This window comes from Carassius auratus, unplaced genomic scaffold (genome assembly GCF_003368295.1).
Source record: "Carassius auratus strain Wakin unplaced genomic scaffold, ASM336829v1 scaf_tig00214259, whole genome shotgun sequence".
Lineage (NCBI taxonomy): Eukaryota > Metazoa > Chordata > Actinopteri > Cypriniformes > Cyprinidae > Carassius > Carassius auratus.
The window spans coordinates 321,627-347,138 of NW_020527582.1; the positions used below are offsets into that span (position 1 = coordinate 321,627).

The 25,512-nt window shown below is 37.6% G+C and overlaps 1 protein-coding gene across 1 annotated transcript in view; it reads left to right on the plus strand.

The window, feature by feature from the left end:
* The window catches only part of frmd5a (FERM domain containing 5a), a 124,465-nt gene that overhangs the window by 93,837 nt on the left and 5,116 nt on the right, over positions 1-25,512 (plus strand). The window contains exons 5-13 of the mRNA XM_026257190.1: positions 3,474-3,571; positions 4,586-4,709; positions 6,317-6,404; positions 7,322-7,410; positions 13,511-13,574; positions 13,719-13,810; positions 16,481-16,555; positions 18,192-18,260; positions 18,446-18,552. Coding sequence (XP_026112975.1) covers positions 3,474-3,571; positions 4,586-4,709; positions 6,317-6,404; positions 7,322-7,410; positions 13,511-13,574; positions 13,719-13,810; positions 16,481-16,555; positions 18,192-18,260; positions 18,446-18,552 — 806 coding nt within the window. The remainder of the gene's footprint in view (positions 1-3,473; positions 3,572-4,585; positions 4,710-6,316; positions 6,405-7,321; positions 7,411-13,510; positions 13,575-13,718; positions 13,811-16,480; positions 16,556-18,191; positions 18,261-18,445; positions 18,553-25,512) is intronic.

A 25,512-nucleotide genomic window follows, 5' to 3' on the forward strand; every position in this document is an offset into this window, starting at 1 on the left:
ACACGGAAGCGACTGAACGCAGCTGCGGGTACCGAATACACTCAGGAGTCGCTAACTACCGGTACTACAGAGACATACTGCTAACCACTGATCTATAATATAGAAGCGGCTTCACTGTTTGTTGGCAGTTTAGAACGGGATGAGCGATCCAGTCATATATAAATCAGTGCTGCTAACGCGTTTTCATTTCTTCTTCACTGTTTTAAACGGGTTGCTTGTGGCAACACAGCACAACTTCCTGTGTTTGCAATGCATTCTGAGCAGCGAAGAAGAACCGTGCGGCAATTAGGCAAAGCTAGCGGTCATAACTAGGTCTTGTTTAAGAAAATGTTATCGGATCGGTATATGGGTTCATGTACTCGCCGATGCCAGAATTTGTTTTGGTATCGGAGATATTTCCGATACTAGTATCAGAATCGGAACAACTCAAATTTTTTATTTTCATCTTGCGTCTGTATAATTCATATTAAAGTTCATAACTGCAGCACTGTTTTGTTTACAGCAGAAACCAAAGAAATGCTTTAAGCACCACCTACTGGCAGAGAGTGAATCTGCATCTTGTTCAGCTCGTCTGCTGTCTCTGTTTCATGCAGATATTATTTTATGTATAGTTTTATAAAACTGAAGTCAAACCATTCTGTTTTTGCTTCAAATTTTGAAATTGTACAATCTTATTTAGATTAAAAACTGCTCATGTTGCATGTCTGCAGCATATTTGTTTAGATCATGGTTAAATGCAGTGGTGGCCTCTCATTTTAAATGGAAAGAGCACAGACTAAACCTTATTTTGTTTATATGAAGAGATTTATTTTATTTGTGTTATTTATTTGGTATGGGGCTTGTTTAAAATTTTAATTTAGTTTTGTTATTTACATTTACATTACATAACAAATTTTGTCATTTAGCAGACACTTTTATCCAAAGGGACTTACAAATGAGGACAATAGAAGCAATCAAAACCAACAAAAGAGTAATAATATGCAGCTGCTATATTAGTATAGTACAGTGTTATATTTCAGTTTTTCGCAAAAAAGCATTTTGTCCAAGCAATAATAAAAGGACACATTTAAATTCATAATTTGTCTTAAATCTCATTTTGTAAAACAAAATTGTGAATCGAATCCAATCGTGAATCAAATTGTGAGTCGAGTGAAACCTTAAATATAAAAAGATAAAGGGAATTTTGATTTCTCAGTTCATGGCCCCTTTAAAAAAATAAACATTATTATCTCTGTTATCTAACACTATATCTTGCCGGTACTCTCAAGATTCAAAGCTGTTTCTCACTCACTGCTAAGGAAAGATGTATGGTCAGTGACTCCTAACAGATTCCTCTGAATGATACATGATTAGCCTCTAGCAAGCAAAGTCTTGGCCAGCATCACAGTGTCTCTCTCCACCTCTTTCATCCCCTCTCGATCAGTCTGCAATGAGGTCACCCAGAAATTCACACACTCGACCTGAAACGAGATCTTTTGATACTGTGCTTCTTATAACCTAATGAGAGACCGCATTAATGACAATGTGTGCATATAAGTAGCAGACATTAAATACTTTGACATATGGGCACTTCGCAGTGTGTTCAAGTATACATTGATGTGTGGAGTAGGGGGAGATGCTTGTGTTTACTGTACTGTGAAATTAAATGCTTGTGGGGAACGCAAAGTAATAACTCACGCTGAAATGAGAGGAGAAGCTGAAAAGAGACGTGAAACAAGAGGATGACATAGAGTTGAAGACAGGAAATTAGATGAGAAAGAGGCAGGTAGACAGAAGGAGCAGGAAGACTAATGAGGGAGATGGCTGAGAAATAGAGGGATTAAAGGACATCATTTGGAGTGAATGGAAGAATTAGCATAGTCCCTGTAAAAGAAAAAAATGCATCCACCTCAAGGCAAGGCAATGGAGTCACAGCTAAAAAAAAAAAAAGTGATTCTGTCTCTGCACAAAGCTGCATATGATACTTTCATTCTTTAACATCACATCATGCATTGTAAGTTGTTATGTTGTATCTAAATGATGGCTAATAATATATTTGAATGATATAATGCTTTACGTTTGACATATCAGCATCTTTCAACATACTGCATAAAACTTAATGTTAAACTTATTTTCATAATTATGTCTTAGTGAAGTCTTAGAGAATAAAGTTGTTGGTAATTAATGCCTTTAAGAATTTTAGGCAGCACCAGATAAACCTGTCTGAAATTATATGATATTCAGCTTTTTGAAGTCTTTGATTAAATCTTTAGTTTAAAATCTTGACATTTTAAAATTCTATTTTATATTTTTATGTGCTACACTGATATTTAATATCATTTATAAAATGTTTACCCTTTTCTTTACATTTTAAACTTACAAGCATAAAAATGTCACTTAATAATAACATCTGTCTATAATGTGATAATTTGGTATTATTATGTTTGTTAGTAATATATATCCATTTTCTGTGATTGTTGGATTATTGGAAAATAACTTGAGTAGAGTGCATATTCCACAGAGCAAAAACAAGCATCTCAGCCCAATATTTTGCCATTTAGCTGTTCCTATATTTGGCCTGCCCTTCTCCAGAACCAAATGACACTAACACGTAGACTGTGTTTCCTTAAATGGCAGATTACAGATAAAGAAGGAAGCCCATATGTAGGCCAGAAATTGACTGGTGGCTACAGAAAATGCCATTTAGCTGCTGTCACCTAGAGAGAATTCAGGGAACATATAATTGCATTTTTAGCTCCTATGGCCTCTTAAGTGAAAAGCTATTAGCTCTGGCTGGGCTGTCCTACTTTGAGAAGTTAAAGACAAGCATGTCGCTCTTTACTCATGGGACATCTGTTGCACTGAAGGTGAGAAGAGCCAAGTACCAGATTGGGACTGGATTGATTTATGAATAGAAAATGTGACACTGGTGCACGAGGAAGCTCTTGTCTTTATGTAACAGTGCCAAAAAGAAGTTTCTCGTCACATAAAGCAAACAGTAGAATGTTCTCTTTCCATTCCATTAAAATCTGATCTATGAGTTCTAAATGCATAATTATAAAAAGCAGCATCTGTGTTTATAACATTATACCGCTGGGAGACAGATGTTAGGTCCAGGGACAAAGACCGTCATTGTTTTGCAGTGTTTTTGACTGCTGAAGTATCTCTTTTCCCCAACTTGACAACTTTTGACACAGCTGTCTGCTTTAGGGCATCTCTTCCAAAAACAACAATCCTGTTCTCAATCCATTCCGGGAGCTCATTTTAACCAAATCAAAGAGAAATAGTCAGCATGTTTTGAGAGCGAGTTGAATCCACATATTTTTTTTTCTCCTACTGTGAAATTTCACATTGCATCTCTGTGTTTGTCATGATCAGCCCTCATCATTATTACAGACAAATGGCTTAACATTTAACATTTTGTTTACATAGTCTAACAAGAATGTGAAGGATAATTGAATGCATTTGCATAAGGTATTTTCTCCTGGTTGCAGGTATCTCGTCTTCCTGCAGATCAAAAGAGATCTGTACCACGGTCGGCTCCTCTGCAAAACGTCTGATGCTGCCATGTTGGCAGCTTACATCTTACAAGGTAACGCAGAATAAACTTATTATTTATACTAAAATACCTATTATAAATTCTGCCTGATAACTACCGTTCAGAAATTTGGGATTATTTTAATCAACAAGGATGCAACTTTTATTCTTCGAGGAGTCCTGATGGATAGAAATGTATCATTGTTTTCACAGAAATATTAAGCAACCCAGCTGTTTTCAACATTGATAATAATAAGAAACATTTGTAGAGCCACGAATAAACATATTAGATGTTTTCTGAAGAATCATGTGACACTGAATACTGGAATAAAGGCAGCTGAAAATTCAGTTACTTTAGCAGTAATTAATTACATTTTAAAACAAACTGGATATAGAAAACAATTATTTTAAATTTTAAATTACTGTATTTTTTGATCAATTAAATGCAACTTTGGCTCCAAACTTTAGAATCGTAGTGTATTATAATGTACTTCTAAGGACACAAAATTAAAATGTAATTAAAAATATTAATTTATTATTGAATCTTACTTTCTTTTTTTTTTTTTTTTGCACTATTATTTCAAACCAGGAATAAATAAATGGATGAACTTTTATAGTCTACAGAGATTCGGTCACATGAGAAGGGAATATAGCGGCTCTAAGGGCAGGATGCACAGTAATGTTCTTTGACAGGTTGGTCAGGGGCATGTTTTGGACGACACTTTTGAATTAAAGATGAACTGTTCCATCACTTCAGTGCACAGAGCAATGGTCAGGACTTATGGATACCAAGTGCAGAAGCAAACGGCATATTGAAAATGCTATTATTTTATGCTAATCCACAAAACCTTACATCCTGCCTACAAAGAGAAAATATGGCTCCCAACACTTCTTCTCACAGAGGGTGTTCATTAAGACAACACGTCAACATGCCCACTTGTCATCTAAAATGCATCGGAGTAACACGGTTGCATGATGAAAGATTGATTTATGTGTCTGCTTTACTGCTGAGGTTGGACTCTGTGAATGGTAGCATGATGAAAGATTGATTTTCATGACTACTTTGCAGCTGAGATTGGAGACTACGACCCAGGAAAGCATCCAGAGGGCTACAGCTCAAAGTTCCAGTTCTTCCCCAAGCACTCGGAGAAGCTGGAAAGAAGGATTGCAGAGATTCACAAGACCGAGTTAATGTATGTGTAACCTTTCCCCTGCTTTCTCTTTATGGAAATGTCTCTCAAGAATTCTCCTCTCAGCTTTTTGTATATTTCTGTACGTTTCTGTTTTTCAGATTCTGATCAGATTTTCTTAGTGTTCATGTCCTTAAATAATTAATTACTTCATTTAACATTTTTTCATCTTCATGATTACTGACATATTACATTTTCAGTAACACTAAGGTTAATTTTGGTAACATTAATTAAGGCTTTGATTGTCATGAACTACAAACAAACAACTTTTTTATTTTTTAAATCTAGGTTATATTTTATAAACATGCTATTGTTTATTATTAATTTATGTGCATATTTAATACATTACTGTTAATTTATACAACTTAAAAAGTTGGAAATTTATTAAGATACACTACCATTCAAAAGTTTGGGGTCTGTTTGATTTTTCTGTAAGTTTTTCATGTTCTATAAACTGCTTTCATTACAAAATTTGGTAAAACTGTAATATTTAAAATATGATTCTAATTTAAAATAACTAATTTTGTATTTGAATATGTATTTTAGAAAGTCATTTGTTCCTGTGATTGCAAAGCTGAATTTTCAGCATCAATACTCCAGTCTTCAGTGTCACATGATCCTTCAGAAATCATTCTAATATGCTGATTTGCTGCTCAAAAACATTTTTTTATTATTTTAATAAGAAATCTTCTGCTGTATATATTTTTGGAAACCATTATTTTTTTTTCATATAGATTTTTATTTAAAACCCCAAACTTTTGAAGGGCATAAAGAAATTAACATATTTAACCTTATTTAACTATAAATATTAAACATATTTAACCTTGCAATATTTTACCACAAAGTTAGATTTTTTGCTCAAGATTTAGTTTTAATGTAGTTAAGCCACAATCATGGATTTAGTGATGGATTTAGTCTATTATTACTTGCAGGATTGTAATTTGTCTTTAGAAGCAGTTGACTAGTCTTATATGGGCGGAAAATGAAAATAAGTCGTTGTGACATCTACACTTTGGAATTTAGGGTCACACCAAACTAGATGATCCACCAAACAGGAGCATGATTACTGCTGCCCTCTTGTGGTCTGACTGTTCTGTAACCAGAGCCGGCCCATCAGTCTTATTATGGAAACTATGTTGGAAATGTAGAGCGATGCTCCAAAATGATCCAGTAAATCAGTCCTTGAGTCTCACAGTGTTAAGGGTCGCTTTTCTTCTTTGATTTGCATTGAAACACAAGCCAGGCTGTCTTGTTACATTAAAGTCTTGAATTTTAAATGGCCAGTGCTGAATAAAACATGAATTGGTAAGAGGTTTCCTGGAGTGATGATACTTGAACCGTCTGGTTGGTTTGCTTTTGCTTTTTTTATTTGGTGGCCGCTAATCAATGTCGTTCAAGTGTAAAGTGTCAAAATAGATGCATTTGTTCATATTCAAATGAGCATATTTTAAAAAAATAATAATAATTAGGCAGTTTTCCACTTTGCAGGATATGTTGACTACAAAACCACTGGAATGGGGATTCAGTCAATACCAATGGCACCAGTGTATCACTTCTGAAATGTAATTGGTGACTCTTGACACATGGTGTTTAAATGCATTGTTTTGCAGAGGTCAAACTCCAGAAACAGCTGAGCTGAAGTTCCTGCAGAAAGCACAAATGCTTGAAACATACGGCGTGGATCCTCATCCGTGCAAGGTTAGACAACTCTATTTGACGCATTTACAGCTTGCATTCAAAATCTATTGTGTAAAAGTTTCCAAGAAAGCCAGCCAGACTTCATATTAAAAAATATATATATTTAGTTTAATAACTTAGTTTCTGGTGTGAGATCAAATGATCAAAAGTGTCAGTTAATACATTAATTATGTTACAAAGGACTTATATTTCAAATAATATACTGTTCTTTTGCTGTTCACAGTGTCCATCAAATTTTAAGCAGCACAAGTGTTTTCACCACTGATAGTAAGAAATGAAATCTTTGCGCAGCAAATCAGAATATTAGAATGATTTCCAAAAGATGATGTAATCTTGAAGGCTGAAAATCCAGCTTTGCCATCACAGGAATAAATTACATTTTAATATATATTAAAATAGAAACTGTTATTTAAAAATGTAATGATATAATGCACTATTTCAGGGTCTTTGTTGAAATAAATTGAGCCTTATTGAGCATAAGAGACTTGAATGCTTATAGCAACAGAGTTTCTTTAGTTCATGAATTTATAGTCCGTAGTGTTATATATTGCCATGTATAAAACCAATGATATATGTTTTGCTATTGTTAATTTCATTACATCTTTGCATATATTCTGCAGATTTATAGAAAATTAATGGGGATATTGCAGCTTGAAACAAGGCCATTAAAATAGTGTACTAAGAAACATACTCCCTACAGTGAGTTTTTTTTTTTTTTTGTCTCCAGTTTGTGAAATTAAAAGTCCAAAACTGCTCAATTTGCTGCTGAACATTAGATTAAGTAACCCTGAAAACAAAAGTTTTGAAAGTTCAGTTATGATGACTTCTATATTGTGCTGTATTGAGTCTTCTTGCTCAATTTCTGCTTGTTGAGAAATGAAGGTGATGTGGTCCTCCTCTGTTGTTGTTCATCACAGGATGTATCTGGTAACCCGGCTTTCCTCGCCTTCACCCCATTCGGTTTTGTCGTGCTTCAAGGGAACAAAAGAGTCCATTTCCTCAAGTGGTGAGTGACTAATACTTGCCTCTTTTCCCTACTGAACTTCTATTGACGTCTTCGGAGTTGAGTAAACACAGACATGCATACACGCATGCATCGTGAAGCTGAAAATAATGAGTCATTCTAGCCTAGCAACGGGCTCTGGGTATACAAGTCACAGCTGGTTTTATTAGATTGTATTATACGTTCCCAGCCAAAAGGGCCAGACCATCTGCCTCTTTCTGAGCCGTTAGAGCAGACAGGTGTCCAATTATCCTTCACCAGCTCTCCATCCAGAGGGCATGTTTAAAGTCATCTGGACACAACAAGTCCGTGAGGTCTGGCCATACAAAGAGAAGAGAAATGCATAAATACTGAGCCATTGTGCTGCCTGTCCTTTGTTTCAGTATCTCTGGGTTTTGTTATATGTGGTTCAATCTGTAGTGCATGCGTTATTCACACTTAAAGTAAGAGTGAAGAAAGAGTGCAAAGAGTGAAGAAAGAGTGCAATTGCGCAATCTATGTGTATATTTATATATTTATATTTATATTTATATTTATATGTGTATATCTATTGTGTATATTATATAACATAATATGGCAATTTATAGTGTTTCATGACACAATGGCTTGTTCATTGTAATTAATTAAAATGAGATAATGTAATTCGGTTTGTAAAATGTTTTTCAACTAATTTGTTTGATTTAATGCATTTGTAGTGAGACTTCATGTATAATACATGATAATTATGCCATTTTCTACAGTGACATCATCGTCTCTCTCTCTCTCTCTCTCTCTCTCTCTCTCTCTCTGTGTGTTTGTGTGTGTGTATTTGTGCATATATGTATTAATGAGTGTATGTATGTATGTATACAGTATATTAGGGCTGGGCAAGTTAACATGTTATTATCGCGTTTTTTTATTATTATGAAAGTCGTTGTTCACTGGCTCTGAATACACATACAGACAAATCATGGGTCACAAGAGGGGATGCTCCCGATCAAATTATGTAGGCTGAGCATCAACATTCACAAACCACCGTCCACTGTTATTTTTAACAGAAAATAATGCAGCAAGCTCGTAATCATGACTTTATAAGTTGGAAATAGGAAGTTTCCAATAGCACATGAAGACAGCAGAGAAGCGCTCTCGATCAACACAGTGGAGTGCATTGTTTTGTTAACTCTGTGGTTTATTAGTTTGAGTCGTATGGGATGTGGTAACACACGGCCCTCTCACAATATATTGCTGTACACATCTATCGCTTTTGCCACTAAGAAATATTCACGCAATCATGCAGCACATATCACTCTGGTGCGGTTAGCGCTCACACTCACTGATCTATTAACTGAACCGTGCTCTTGCGGACCTTTTCCAACCGAGCCAGGGACTGCTAAACGGAGCGATCACACTAGTCAAACGAACTTTGGGGGTCAAACACGCCCCGGCTGTCACGTTCGGTGCTACAGGAACGAGAGAAGGAACCAATTGCAGGTAAGTATGATTTATTAAAGGGGTAATCCAATAGAGTAAACAGTCCAGGCAGGGTCAAAACCAGAAGATCAAAACATAAACACAAACAAGACACGAACGCAAGGCAAGGCAAGACAAGGATGACGGGCATGAAATAACATAACATTAAACAAGGACTCCGTAACACAGACTAAGACAGACTGGGTATTTATACACAGAAGGATAATGGGGAAACAGGAGACAGCTGGGGGAACAATCAATTACACAACAAGGAGGAAGGTGACCATATAAGGGAACAGGAAGTGATCTGGTGACAGACACCGTGAGAAGGAGGACATCTAGTGGAACCCCGGGGAACAACAACCCAGACACTGTGACAGTACCCCCCCTCTACGGAGCGGCTCCCAGACGCTCCAAGACAAAACATAACACAGAAACCAGGAGGGAGGCGGACAGGTGGAGGCTCAGGGGGAGGGACGGAGGGCCGGAAAAGAAGAACATGGGGAACAAGCACCAGAACAGTAAACATAAAACAGGGAGACCAGGAGGGAGGAGGACCGGAGGAGGTTCAGGGGGAAGGGACGGAGGGCCAGACTAACTGAGGTAAACAGGCAGACACATAACAAAAACCAAAGACACAAAACAGAAGTCCCTGAAGGACATAATGTGGCATCCACCAGGGCGGAGCGGAGAACCACCACAACAGTGTGGTCAGGGCGGAAGCCCCCCAGGGCGGAGCAGAAGACCACCACGTCCTCGTGGTCGCCGCCAGAGTCCCCCAGGGCGGAGCAGATGACCACCACATCTTTGTGGTCAAGGTCGGAGTCCACCAGGGCGGAGCGGAAGACCACCACAGCCATGTGGTCGGGGTGAGGGCCCCCCAGGTCAAAGCGGAAAACCACCACAGCCATGTGGTCAGGACGAGAGCCCCCCAAGGCGGAGCTGACCTCTGTGCGGCCGGACCAACGGGACTACGAAACTCCGGTAATCCCCTGGTGTCTTTACTGGACTCCGGAGAGTCCACCGGAACCTGACTCGACTCCGGAGAGTCCACCGGAACCTGACTCGACTCTGAACTGTCTGTGAAAACCTGAGGCGCCTCGGCTTCGGGCACTGCCTCTGGAACAGCCACGACATCAGGCACCGCCTCAGCCTCCGGAACGGCCTCGGGCACCGCCTCGGCCTCTGCAACAGCCTCGGGCACCGCCTCGGCATCAGGCACCGCCTCGGCATCAGGCACCATCAGGCACCGCCTCGGCATCAGGCACCGCCTCGGTAACGGCCTCGGGATCGACCTCGAGCACCGCCTCAGCCTCTGGAACAGCCTCGACATCAGGCACCGCCTCGGCCTCCGGAACGGCCTCGGGCACCGCCTCGGCCTCTGGAACGGCCTCGGGCACCACATCGGTAACGACCTCGGGAGCGGCCTCGAGCACCACCTCAGCCTCTGGAACAGCCTCGGGCACCGCCTCGGTAACTGCATTGGGAACAGCCTCGGGCACCGCCTCGGCCTCTGGAACAGCAACGGGTACTGCCTCGACCTCGGGCACCTCCTCGGCCTCCGGAACAGTAATGGGCGCTGCCTCGACCTTGGGTGCCTCCTCCGCCTCTGGAACAGCGTCGGGCACCGCCTCGACCTCCGGAACAGCCTCGGGCACCGCCTCGGTAACTGCATTGGGAACAGCCTCGGGCACCGCCTCGGCCTCTGGAACAGCAATGGGCATTGCCTCGGCCTCCGGGACAGCATTGGGCACCGCCTCTGCCCCCGGGACAGCATCGTGCACCGCCTCTGCCCCCGGGACAGCATCGTGCACCTTATCTGGAGACTCAGGCTTTGAGTCGGCCATCTTGTGCTGTGGCGCCGGGCTGGCGGCCATCTCGTGCTGTGGCGCCGGGCTGGCGGCCATCTCGTGCTGTGGCGCCGGGCTGGCGGCCATCTCGTGCTGTGGCGCCGGGCTGGCGGCCATCTCGTGCTGTGGCGCAAGACAAGGATGACGGGCATGAAATAACATAACATTAAACAAGGACTCCGTAACACAGACTAAGACAGACTGGGTATTTATACACAGAAGGATAATGGGGAAACAGGAGACAGCTGGGGGAACAATCAATTACACAACAAGGAGGAAGGTGACCATATAAGGGAACAGGAAGTGATCTGGTGACAGACACCGTGAGAAGGAGGACATCTAGTGGAACCCCGGGGAACAACAACCCAGACACTGTGACACCGGCACGGTTAAGATTGCCTATTGTGAGCACACCCTAATTATTGTCCCGCATCCCGCACACATGAGTCTCTACCCTCACATCAAGTTGTCCTGCACCTCTCTCTGTTGCGATGGGTCCCGCGATGCAGGTCTTCAAACGGAAGATGCCTGTTATAATGTTATGATTGATGCTCTGGACTCTGACTGAGCATAACTTGTTTTCCTATAACTAACTATAAAATATTTTCTATAAAAACATTAATGTCCTGGCAGTGACAAATAGCTTGTTTTATATTTAATTTAATTACAGGAATGTTATAAGTTGATATTTAGGCTTCAATAAATATTTTAACTGCTACTATATAAAAGGAACACTGCTGTAAAAAGCATGAAGCCCAGTTATGATACATTATAAGGGTATTATTAAGGCATTATAATGAATGCATAATGCATTATAAAAATAAATAAAAAAACTTAATAATATGATGTATCATCTCATGGATATTCATAAGAACAGTTTTAATTAGGGCCAGGACTCGATTAAAAAAATGTATCTAATTAATTAGAGGCTTTGTAATTAATTAATCGAAATTAATCACATTTTAATCGCATATAAATATTTGATCTGAGAACAGTGAGAAGTATTTTTTTTCACATGGATTTATAGTATACCATTGAATAATGACTGAATACATAAGCTTAAGCAACAAAATATTGTTTATTTTTGTTCAACCAAGTCTAGCAGACCAGTGCAATTTTTGCCATGAAGTGTAGCAATAGCAAATTTAGAAACAATTTAGAAATAGTACATTTCAGAAATTCAGGAAGCTTATAGGTGCTGGAACCTTCTGTAAAGTGTTTTTTTAAGTAATACACAATACTGTCAATTACATTCAGAACATTGGAAACCCTGACTATTAGAAAACATCTCTCTGTTGCTTCAGAGGCCATAACATACTAAGTCCAACTCTCAATAACCTTGGCCAAAACAATAAAGAGTTCAACATAAACTGTTGCACCAACAAAATAATACATAGTTCAACATAAAGTGTAAAGTCCACGCTAGCTGCTATATGTTTTGCGTTGAGGTGATACTTGAGGCTCAGGCTCGGCGATATGCGAACGCTAGTTGGTGCTCCAGTATAATCGGTCCGCCGAAACTCATCCAGTGAGAAACGTTCCGCGGTGCAAAAATAAGTTATTAAAAATGCGGGAATTCTTTTTCTGTAATTAATTAATCTTAGTTAACGCGTTATGTTTTGTGTAATTAATTAATCTCAATTAACGCGTTAAAGTCCCGGCCCTAGTTTTAATATATTATAATATTTACTTATTTGTGGTTATAGCTTTTAAGAGTATTATCATTTATAACTCAATGAACATGTTGCATCAACTTTTACAATGGATTATACTTCTCATAGTTATAATTTATTATAAATAAGGGCTTCATATAAAGTGTTACCGAAGTACATTTTGTATAAAGTGTTTCCAAATGTTACACTTTTGTTTATATAGTAATTATAATTCAAGGCATTGATGTTTGAGTACAAAACCTCCACTGGCTCTGCACTCCTTTACCTAAATTCATTACTTCAGACTTATGTGCCCTCCATAGTGAACGTCGCTTGATTGTGCCATCCCAAAGAAGCACAAAGTCACTTTTACAGACTTTTAAATTAAATGTTCCCTCCTGGTGGAATGACCTGCCCAACTCATCTTCAAGAATCAGCTAAAAACACTCACTCACTATACTAATTCTATTATTTAAAAAAATACCAAAATAAAGAAAATTCTAGCTTTGTAATCTTTCTGTATTTTATCGGTTTTCTCTAACACACTAACTTGCTCTATTCTTTTTCTATTCTATTTGTTTTCATTGTATTTATTATATTATTTAAAAGCCCTTGCTATGTGTACTGTGTTAAGCTAACTGAGACTTATTATAGCACCTGTATATCATTGCTCTTTTGTTGATTTTCATTGCTTCCATTGTCCTCGTTTGTAAGTCGCTTTGGATAAAAGCGTCTGCTAAATGACTAAATAAATAAATATAGCAGTAGGCCTACTTTTAAATGAAAAAAGTGCTCAATACACTACGTTTGAATGCATTATTCGTTTTGTGCATAACAATGCAATTAATTGTGATTAATCACAGACAGTAATGTCAATCAATAATGTTAATCGTTGCCCAGCACACACACACACACACACACACACACACACACAGTATACAGTATACAGTATATATATATATATATATATATATATGTATGTACATGAGGAACAGGACTGTAAAATAAAGTGCTACCCAATTATTTGTATACAATTATACATAATACTACATATGTATGAACTACATATGTTTATTACATTTGTGCGAGTGTATTCTAAATTTATATACATTATAATATCTTAATATATGCCGCCTTCTTCCGTTTGAACAGGGACGAGGTGACCAAACTGAAGTTTGAGGCAAAGACATTCCATATATATGCAAATCAGAAGGAGGTGAGAACACTAAATATGGCAACACTGGTGAAGTCAAAGATAAATACAATACACCAAATTGCCTTATGATTGTGACACGATTTGTGAAACATTAATAATTTCCTTCAACGAAGTGCACCTTTAACGACTTATTGTTATGCACAGGACAAAAAGATCATCTTGACATACTTTGCACCAACTCCAGAGGCCTGCAAGCACCTTTGGAAATGCGGTGTTGAAAATCAAGCTTTCTACAAGTGAGTTTTTGCACTGCTCCTTCCTTAAAGATGAATATATTTGTTTGGTTAGACAGGTTTGATGCTTCTGAAAGGGCAACAGCACAATAAACAAGTTCCAGAAATAATTTGTTCCTTTTTGGCTCTTCCTAATTGCAAACACTGTCATTTCATCTCTCCAGAGCTTGATATTTAAGACTGGTAAATAAGCTGTCTAATAACTAATAATGCAAGACACTTCTGCAAGTGTCTGGACACCTACGTCTAGATGCTGTCACTGTTTTACCTCGCGGGGGTCATCTAATGGAACAGCCACGTGTTGAGAATGACCTTTACTGAATGAGCAATGAGAGATGCGTTCTGCTAGCTCCTCCAGAGGGATGTCCGTGCGCATTTCAGTCACGGTTGATTGTACGTGTCCTAGGTCACACCATGGGAAGTGTTTAAAGCAAAGTGCAGCTCAAGGCAGACCGCAGTGTTTCAGGTTTTTTTTAAAAGGAAAGTCCAGTTTCATAACATGGCGAGCCACCGCTGTTTTTGTCTCCGTTTTATGATGAACGATTTTGGCTGACTGAGGTGGCATCTTTGGAACGAGAGTCTGTTTCAGCGCTCATCATGAAGAGTGGGAAAGCTCAGTTTAGGTGAAGGGAATGGTGTAAGCACTGATTTGGCAAGGCGCCTTATCAAAACTGAATCTACATGGTATTCCAAGTCTGACTGAATTCATTCCGCTGGGGCAATATAGAAATTTGTAGCTGTATTTAAAGTCCCCTAGAGAAGGGGAATTTGTGGTAGGTGAAGGCAGATGATAATTGAAAAGTGGGTTTTATGATTCACATAAAGGCCGTCTATGGGGAAGAAGATCCCACACCTGGTGATGAAAAGCCTGAATCAAATGTTCACCAGAGACCAGAGTCAGAACACTCAATCTCAGCCTGAGGTTTCAGTCACTAGGAGGATTAGATGGAAAATATGTACTAGCTTTAGGAACCAAACATTTTGAGCATGTCAGTGGGGTAGGTGATATGACAAAATCGGACTTATAATAAAAAGCACATTTCATTTAACTGTAATGTGATATAATGTTGTTTTGCTTGGAGTTCAACAAACGTATTTCTATCATGACAACTCTCGGAGGGTTTAGCATGGTAATGTACATGACAATGTTAATGTGTTTGGTCTTGGCGGAATAGATCTGCTACGCTGCTGCTGCTGCGGCTGCGGCAGAACAAGTACCGAGACTTGCTACTGCCAATACATCCACAACATGCTGCTGTGAGCATGTAAGAAATACTGCTGCTGCACATAACATATATGAAATAACCCCCATATGTAGCATACATGAATCACCCTGTAGCAGATACAGGTGGAGCTGGGGAAGGTTGAGGCTTTCTGAAGCATGCTGCAGCTGTTACAGCAAGCACTAGCCAAGCATTTGAATGTTGAGCAGCGAGCACATTGGCTGCTGATATATAAAGAACCGATCAGCTGCGCCACATGATAATTATGTCATATTGAGTTAGACCTATCGTACGTGCCCCATCTAGAGTTTCATTACAGAACTTTGGATATTTATTTATTAAATATGTTTTACGTAATTTAAATTCAGTAATGTATAAAATACTTCTGAATTAAATTAATTAAATACAATTGAAAATTAGTTAATCTCATTAAGGTATTTTTATTTTGAAAGTTTATGAATGCAAACTACAACAGATGATTATTTATAACAATCGATGAATGTAAAGCAGTTTCTTTTGCACAAATGCCAGACAGATTCATGTAATTTTTGATTGTAAAATTTATAGTGAAAATTTTAAAGAAATTCAGAACTTTTTGAAGTCTTACATTGTAGCTAATATACACAGACCTGTTTCCACATATTAATTAAATTTAATGTTAGTTTAATTTTACAACATTTGTAAATAAAATGTCAACATTTCTTTACATAAATAACTAATATAGCAAATACTCTATTATTCTACCATAATATAGAAGTATAGAACCAAGTATAGAAACATACTGTATGTATTTAACAGATGTGTACAGTTGCAGATTAGATTATGTTATCATTTAATCAGTGGTGGACACATTTTTACTTTACCCGTACTTAATTACATTCAGTATCTGTATTGAGTGTCTTAAAAAAAAAAAAAAAAAAAAAAAAAAAAAATATATATATATATATATATATATATATATATATTAAATCTAATGTAATTCTAATGCAATAGCAGTGTCTGATCAAGCTAATTAATTTCCATAAACTTGTTGAATTGGTCGAGCACTTAGGTACATTAATTACCAAATACTTTTATTATTTTTACTCAACTAAAATCGTAAAGGGCTATGTATACTTCTATAAGAGTTTTTTTAGGGTATCTGTACTTGTACACTAAGTACTTGTCTGTACGTATCATCTACCACTGTATATAACTCTAAATAAAGATTTATAAAATGAATCTTAAAAATAAAATAAAAATAAATAAATACTAAATAGTCTTAGAAAGTTTGAACATATTTAATAACAGCAATGCCATATTTGTGCTTAAAAGAGTTAAAAGAGAAATTATTCTTAATTCAGACTGTTTAGTTTTGAAATACTGAGTTGTGTTATCCTTTTTATTTGCCTTGTAAATGTGTTTTTTGTGCATTTTCCGAGCTTACTCATTCCTCTCTGCCCCTCGTCAGGCTGGAGAAGTCGAGCCAGGTTCGTACGGTGTCCAGCAGTAACCTGTTCTTCAAGGGGAGTCGTTTCCGCTACAGGTAAGTGTGGACAGACAGACAGACACAGCACGGGTCACTGCCGATGGACTGCCACAGCCTCAGGGGTCCCTGCTCCAAAAACAGCCTGCTGTCCTCATCACGGTCACATAGAGGTGACTGCTTTGGAGCCAATGCACCACAACCTGCCGCGGATGGAGCTGTTCACACAGGCCACCTTTTAGACACAGATGTTTACTTAATAACTGCAATTGTAACAGATGAATGGAGCCATCGGGGCAATTAAACAAACAGCACGATCAATTATTATAGTGGGCTCTCAGACTCAAACACCTCATTAGGAAATTGATAACAGTTATTTTCTCACTCCTATTTAAGGAGACAGGCAGGATTTTAAGGCGTAAAAGGACTCCGCTGAGAGGTTTTGTTTAAAGAGAAGTAGTTCAGTCACAGCCGGAGAGGCAGAGATTGAGTTAAGAGAGGGGACTCAATAACGTTAATCTAATTCCTGAGCTTCATGGACTCTAGAAGCAGTGGTCACCATTCCTCACAGTCACAGGGATCACAATTCCCAGCGAAATGCCAACGGTTCGAACGTGGCTGGAAAGCATAGCTATTTTATCCTCAAAGGCTGAGCTGTTTTCTTTTGACTGGTATTAATAGATGAAGCTGGTCAAAACAGCCTCAACCTGGGTGTGAAATTAACACCTGTCACCAGCCGTATATACAGTGTGCAGGTATTTTATAATATTATTAGTGCTGTCAGTCGATTAAAAATGTAATCTAATTACATGATGTTTCGATTAATTAAATCTAATTAGTTGCTAAATAAATTTCCCTGTGAAAATGCCCACAGAAGATTATTTAAAGCTATTTTTGTGTTAAATGAGAAAGTATCAAGTAGACATTAGAAACTGTAGCTTTAGAAAGAAATATTTTATTTGATTCAACATAAAATTTAGTATACATTAAGGCCACAACAGCCTAACAAAAACGACGGAAAATAAAAGATGATGATTCGATATCTCAGTATATTTTTTGTTCATATGAAAGTCATTGGTTATCATATCAAAACAGCTTTGTTACCAGCAATCATCAAAATATCTTCTATGTTCTTTTATTAGGGGCATTTTTGCACTAACATCTTGAAATTTAGGGTATAACTGCATTTATGGCATTGATGTCCTGCATCATATTTGTTAACAGTCACTGTATGAAATATAAGTGCGTTCAAATATTTTAATTGCGTTATTTAAACTGGCAGCCCTAAATAGACTAGAATAGAATATATTTTAGTTTTTGGTTACAATATAAATACAAGGAGAATTTTATATATTTGTTTTAAATATATTTTAGATATTTCTGATATGATATAATATAATAGAATTTAATAGAATATAATATGATATAATTTTGTTTTTGGTTACAATATGATTGCAAGGAGAATTTTAGATACTTGTTTTAGATATATTTTAGAATATAATATGATATAAAATAATATAATACATACATTTTAGTTTTTGGTTGCAAATAAATAACAGGGATTGCTTTGGTCCTCTTAAAGGGGCCTTTATGTATTTTTTTAGTTACATATCTATGGGTATTTATTTTGATAAGGGCAATATTTCACTCTAGCAGGGGGAACTGGGCACGTCAGTTGTTTTTTGTTTAATTTCAGTGGAAGAGTAGCCAAAGAGGTAATGGAGCAGAGTGCAAAAATTAAACGGGAACCTCCAGAAATACACAGGTATGCATGAGTGCGGATCTTTTAACTTTTTCTAATTGTTCACACTGGGTCACATTATTTTGGTTTTGATTGTTTTTTTATGCATGAATGCATGTCCAGTAATACTGATGTCTGTAGTCATAGGACATACTGTAATGTGATAAATGGGTGTGTTGATACAGTACTGAGTGTATATGTGGTCACAGGGCTGGCTTGGTGCCCAGCAGAAGCTGTCCATCCATCACGCATGGGCCGCGGCTGAGCAGTGTCCCGCGGACCCGCCGGAGAGCCGTACACATATCCATCATGGAAGGTGAGAGTCCAGTTCAACCCATTAACCTGAGTTCATCTCTTCTCTGAAACCCTGACACCACAGGCAGAGCACTAAATGTCAAAACACTGAATGGTTTGTAATATCATCAAAATGCTGTAGAAAACGGCCAACTTATAATACAGCAACATATAATTTATAAAAAGAGGGCAATTTATGCCAGTATAAAGGCACTCAAAAAGTCAAGAAAACTATAACACTTCCAATGCGAGTTATTGTAGGCGCTATTTTTGTAGCTTATGTTCTAGATATTTGTGTTTACTATTACTATATTTTTTCTTTACTATGCATATATGTATGTATGTGTGTGTGTGTGTGTGTGTGTGTGTGCGTACATGTGTGAGTGTATTGTTGAATAGTAACATTTCTAATACATTTAATAAAATATTTATTTTTATTTCAGTTTTATTTTCAGTTTAACTCTATTTACTATTTCTTTTTATTTAAAATATAATGAATTATACATTTTTGCCTTTTGTGTATTTCTGTTTTTTAAAAGTATACAGCGTGTGTGCATAATTATTATTGTTAAGTTGATCTTTCTGATCATATTTTTTTCCCCAAGCACATTCTACCAATTCCAGACAGGCTGAAAAGTCAAATATTATTAAATGCCCATGAGGAATTGGTCAAGTGTGCTTGGAAAAAAATATGATCAGAATATCAACTTGCATTATAATTATGCACTGTACATTCATCATATACACTATTGTATATTCATCATATACACTGTAAAATGTATAATATATTAAGTAAAAAAAGTATTTATAATTAGTTTTGTTTTCATATAATAAAAAAAGAATTTTTATTGTCATACATATATATTAATTGATAATATACTGTATATATATATATAGAGAGAGAGAGAGAGAGAGAGAGAGAGAGAGAGATTTTTTTATTTTTACGCACACACATCCTTACCAAAGTTCACAAGTTGACCGCATGCAGTAATATGAGGCTGAAGCAGCCGTCACTTAGAGAGGAGTGGAAATGCAGGTGCTCCTGTCAGTCACACCACTCTATTTCTGTGCCAGATGTGTACAATCAGTACTAACACTTCCCTGTGGCACCAGCTGTGCCAGCTTGTCCCACCTATCCAAGGCTTACCGTTGTTCTCCTTCATTCTGCGTCTCATTTAATGAGCCTGACTGAGCACGGCCCTCTCTCAACATGAGTGCACTCTATATAGACAGCATAGTTAAATCTCTGGTCACTATACCCTCTCTGTGAATCAACACAGAAAATACCATCTTAAGATGTTGTGAAGAGCTCTTGTCTGTAGTGCGATCGTCTCAGAGAGCTGGGGAGGATAAAGTCAACTACCCTGCATGTGCTGACTGTGAGTCTTCACGGAGTATTAATACCCTCCTCTGAAAATAGACAGGACCTTTCTCACCATTTAAGTCACTGGCTGTAGAAGTGAGGAGGAGGTGAGAGGCCTGGGTGGGGCAGGATTGGCCGCCACCGTCTTGGGTGCCTACACTGCCTAATACTAGCACAGCCAAGCCTTTACCCAGCAGCCCACGGTGGAAATAGGGCACCAGTAACCGCTAAAGAAGTCCAGCAGCTGAAGACGTTTGCTTTTCAGAGATAAACATGGTGAAGTGCCTTATCCGCATCACCACCCGGGTGAACGTCCACCTGCGCATGATCAACCACTGCTATCGGGATGTAAAGGTTCGGGTGCTGAGTTTGGGGCCTCGTATGCTGGGAAAGGCCCTGGGTGTGCTGCCCCTTTACCCAGCCCTCATGGGGCAGCAGGACCAGCTGCGGGCATCACCTTTGCCCATGACTTCACCATCTTATGCAGTGCCCACCACAGCTTTAGGTAAAGTCTAATGTGTGTGCTTGATTAGGTTTTACTGAAGGTCTTTTTCAGCAAGATGTATTTTTTATTTCTGCTGTAGTGATTAAATCGGATTAGGTGGGTTAGAATAGAAAGAGACAGGTAATGGAATTTCTGTTGGTGTTTGTTGCCAGTTATAAAAGCTCTTTGAGATGTGAAGTGCTTTGATTCTAAAGAACATGCAATGCTGCTCAAACGTTTGGGGTCAGTAAGATTTTCTTTTTCTTTTGAACGAAATTGATGCTTCTGTTGAGCAAGGATGCATTAAACCGATCAAAAGTGACAGTGAAGAAGTTTGAGCTTTCTGTACATAAAAGACAACTATTAAAAATACTAAGTAGCAAAAGTGTTTTCAAAAGTGATAATTAGAAATGTTTCGCAAGTACTAAATCAGCTTATTAGAATGATTATTTTAAGAATCATGATACCGAAGACAGCTTTGCATTGTAAGACTAAATTACATTTTGAAACATTAAAATAGAAACGTTATTTTAAATTGCAATAATGTTTTTCACAATATTACTATTTATTGTATGTTTGGTCAAATACATGCGGCATTGTTGAGCATATTTTTATTCAAAAACATGAAAACATCTTACTACCCCCAAACTTTTGAACAATACTGTATATTTTCTTTTAAGTATTTGGGTGACTTTTATATAATACTTCAGTTGAAAGAGAAGTTGGAATTACCATTGGAATTATATTCATTATCTATACATACAACTGCACACAAAAACAATCATAATCTTGTTTGGATTGTGAACCTACATGCTAATGTTTTCTTTAAAGAGCAATTGGATCAATGAGATATGTGGACTGAAGATACTCCACCTCAGAATCAAAAGATTCTTCATGTGTTCTGATCATAATTAATAGTGCATGTTAGAAGCTTGAAAGCTGTAGAATCATTCTTGGGAAAGGAGGCAGTGCCTTCTTAAAATATTGAATGTGAAAAAACATTGTAGTACAAAAACGCAAATATTACAAAATATAACATTAAAAACTGCATAAATTGCTTTTATTTTCTAAAGAAACACCGCCCAAAGGCGACACCAGCAGGTGAAGTTACAATAGGAGTTCTTGTCTCTCTCACTTCCCCTGAGCCCACCAAGTTTTAATAGACCCCCTAAAGCATGCTGTGGTTTGGTGGGGGGTAACTGAGAATGAATGGGGGAAAGTCACATGAGAGGAGGTAATGCCTCCATTGTCAAATGGTTTGTAATGACTGGTTATGATCGGCTGTGATTGGTTCATGCGATTAATCCAAACTCTTGTGTTTGTGCGCATTCAGCATTCGCGAATCAGCCTGAGCGAACAATTTACTGTAATGGTGTTAATAAGAAGGCTAATTAAAAAGAAAAAGTGAGTAAACAACCCACACACTTAAGTAACCACTTTGTTATTTCAAAATAAGACTTGAAATGGCATGAAAACATGATCTGTGGTAGTTTTTATTATGTAATCAGCTTGGTGAAATTTAAAGTAAATCTCCATGCTGTAACCATATTCACCGAGCTTGATGACTGATGATCCGAAAAATTCAAAGGTAGTTTTAAAGTTAACTATTAAACAGAATAGCAGAAATTCAGTAGACACAAGTAACACACTAATACCTACAAAAAAAAGTCTCCCGGTGCGAAGTCCGAAAACCAACAGGAGGTTGGAGAATTTTCTCAGCAAGTTTTGTGCCGTTTTTTTGCCATTTTCAGACCTTGTACTTTAATGAACTCCTACTAGATTTAAACAGGTTAACACCAGATGTGGTAAGTCTAATCTAAAGCACTTTGTGATGTTAAATTACGAAGCTCTTGAGTTTTCGTTAAAGGGCATTAATGGCGGTCTGACACGTTTCAGCCAAGTTTCGCCATGAAATAGGAAGTTGTTATAATTTGGTCATGCAATGTCCGATCTGCCCCAAACTTCAATTCAATAAGTTCAATAAGAGTCCTGGCCTAAACACATCTAAAGGCCAATATACAGTTATACTCATAGCACCATCTGTTGGCTACAGGTTATGTCATGTTTTACATTAACTCAAACATACCATGTTCAATCTGCACCAAACTTCATGTTTGATCAAAGTCGTTGCTTGAAGACATCTATATACCAATAAATAGTCATAGCGCCACCAGCTGGCAGCAGGAAGTTTGGCACAAATAAATGACTTTGACATATTCCTTCTATATTTACCACTTTAAGTGCATATTGCCCACAGTTTGCGGTTTTCCTAAAACCACTGCTTAAAGCCATGAGCCATGATGTGTGTGAGGGCCTTTTCAACACTGCTTGCAGCTTTAATTTAATTGTTACTGCGTTGAGTTATTTTGGAATAAATGCAAAATGCTACCTTTTTGAGATTCATACTTCGCTTTAGAAAATAGAATATGGATTACATTGTTAATGTAAAAATATTAAATATAATTGTTTTTTTTTTTTATTCTTCTGATAGCGTAAGTAATATTTACTCCCATTTTTAGAACACACTTGATTCCTGGGTATTCATTAATCCACAATCTGCAAGTCTAAGACAATACAGTGCTGTTACTAATCTTTCACAGAGTTGTCATCTTGCAAACATCACAAGAAGACAGTGAAATGCAGCTGAAAAAAGAGCTGCAGGAATAGTTGCAGAAATGCACAGCATAATGTTTGAAGGACTGCAGCCTAAAACTAAACCTGATTCCAGCTGTGAAGCATTGGGAGAGGAGGATGATATTATCAGGATAGCCATTCATCACCTGAAGTTTGGTGATGCAACAAGACGTAGATACAAGAAGTTGTTCACCACTGGAACTGCTTTCACAGAAAAAATTGTGCTCTCAGTCCAGACATCAATTCTATGGATGCACTATAGTGACATGAGCTGAAGAAAGCGTTTAACACAAAGAACCCCAGGTATATTAACCAAAGAGTGAAAGATTAGTTAAAATTTCCGAACTACAGTACTAATAGATGGAAGCTATTACTGCTAAAGAAGAGTTAACAGTGAATTAATGTTCACATTTCAAGGTTCACTTTTTATGGTCTGGTCTGTAAATTTTTAAACAGCATTTTCCTTGCGAAAACAAGTAAAGTTGATTATTTTAACTTGGTTGGAGAGCAGTGTACATTTTTATGAGTTATTAATGCAGAAGTAAAGGTTAATACAAAGGCTTCACAAGCTTTTTCTTATAATCGTATGCTCATATTTCAAGTAAAACCTGAGCTATTAAATTCCAGGGTTCTTTAAACTCCGATAAATGAGAGCCGAGTTCAGCTTTATGCACTAAAGCAGATGTGCTTTCATGTGTGACCATTTTTCTCTTTGGCAGGATGTTTAATATTGGGAACGAGAGGCCTTTGGTTGAGCAGTGAAATGTCACATCGTCAAAAGATGAAATCCTAATCCCTTCACATCAGAATAGAGATGTAACATATCTGCAATGACAGGCTCAAGAATCTAATGCTCAGCAAAACTCGTATGCTTCTCTTCTTGGGGTTCCTTGAGGAAAAGAGTATGCGAGAACTGAAGCACGAGGATTTACAGGAGATTTGCAGCATCCTCACTTTGTGGCCTATGTGGTCACTTACTGTGACAAATCCTCTTAGCATCATGGTGTTAAAGTTATTATGTTTAAGAACAGAAATATACATCCCCTCTCAGATGGATTCTGTATATTATGTAACTTCTGTACTACATTATAATAGACTGGTATCACAAAACCTATTTAAAGCCTTTCTAAGTAAGTAGCTATTTAAGATTGTGTGCTATATATACAGTGCATGTTGTATATAGTGAAGTCTAGTCCTTTAGACTGACCATGTGCTGCTAATTGTTACAACACCTCAGCAAGTTGGCTGTTTGCCTGTCAATACGTGTGATTCCCAGGCCAGTTGGGGCTTGATGTACAGTGTCTATCAGAGCAAACAAGCTTGCAAACGTCTTTTCACATTAGCGCTCAGCTCAGGTCTGCTTTGCTCCGAGCACATTACTGAACTCCAGGTCTGTGATTCAGTATTTGGGTCCGACACCTTCATGAGACCCTTCTAATATTGTCCCTCGAGCACAATGCACACCTTGTTGTTTTTTCTGTCCTTTGCGATTGCTACTTGTCAGGTTGCATGAAATCAGCCCTTTGAGCAGCATTTGAGGCCAGAATAAGATGCTGAGACTAGACACGATTGATGGATGTTCTTACGTAGTTTTGACAAGAAAAATTGAAAAATATTTTGTTCATCTGCAACCATCTTTGAGTGCAACATTCACATTTCAAAATCTTATCAACCGGATGCATATTATCAAGTTTCTGCCCCAAAATTCTTTGCACACAAATATGTCAGAATACAGAAACGATTTGCCATTTGGTAAACTCAATCACTCACCTGTCAAGGAAAGGTCAAACACTGCCCCTACTGCTGAAGGAAGCATTTAGATAATATGTAAATAGAAAAATAAACACCAAAAATGGCATAGGTGAGAAGACAGTCAAGTCATTTATTTATCGCTTTATACAAGAGATTGCTTAACTCAGATAATGCGAAAATGAAAAGCTAATATTCTAGAAGCCTAGACTATATCGCTAAATAGGAAATGTATTCTATTTTTTTCACATTATCATGTAATATTTTGTAATTGTTGCATGTTTAGACTACTCATTTGATGTATTGCTTTTCATATACAAGGTAGCCTATCAATTTTGTCTGAACCTTGTATATTAAACGGGACATCATATGGTATGATTTTTTAGGTTCTTCATGAACTGTCTTTGGTTAAAATTGGTTCATATATTGTAAAACAATGCCATTTTATCTGGTCAAAAACGGCTCCGTTTACAGTGAGCCGTTTAGGTACATGTCTCTTTAAATGATAATGAGTTGCTGCTCACCCTGCTCCTCTCTTCCGTTTTTTTTTTTTTTTATATATATTTTTATGTGTGTGTATTTGGTGTCTGGTGCGCAAACTACATTAAACAAACAAATTCACGTGAGAATTGATAAAGAAATAAAGCAAGATACGAGTTCTTGCAAGAGACTGGAAATGTTATTAAAATGGTAGTCCATTAAGAAGTTTGTAGTACAAATTGTTTGTGTACTTATTTATAGCGAAAGGGCAA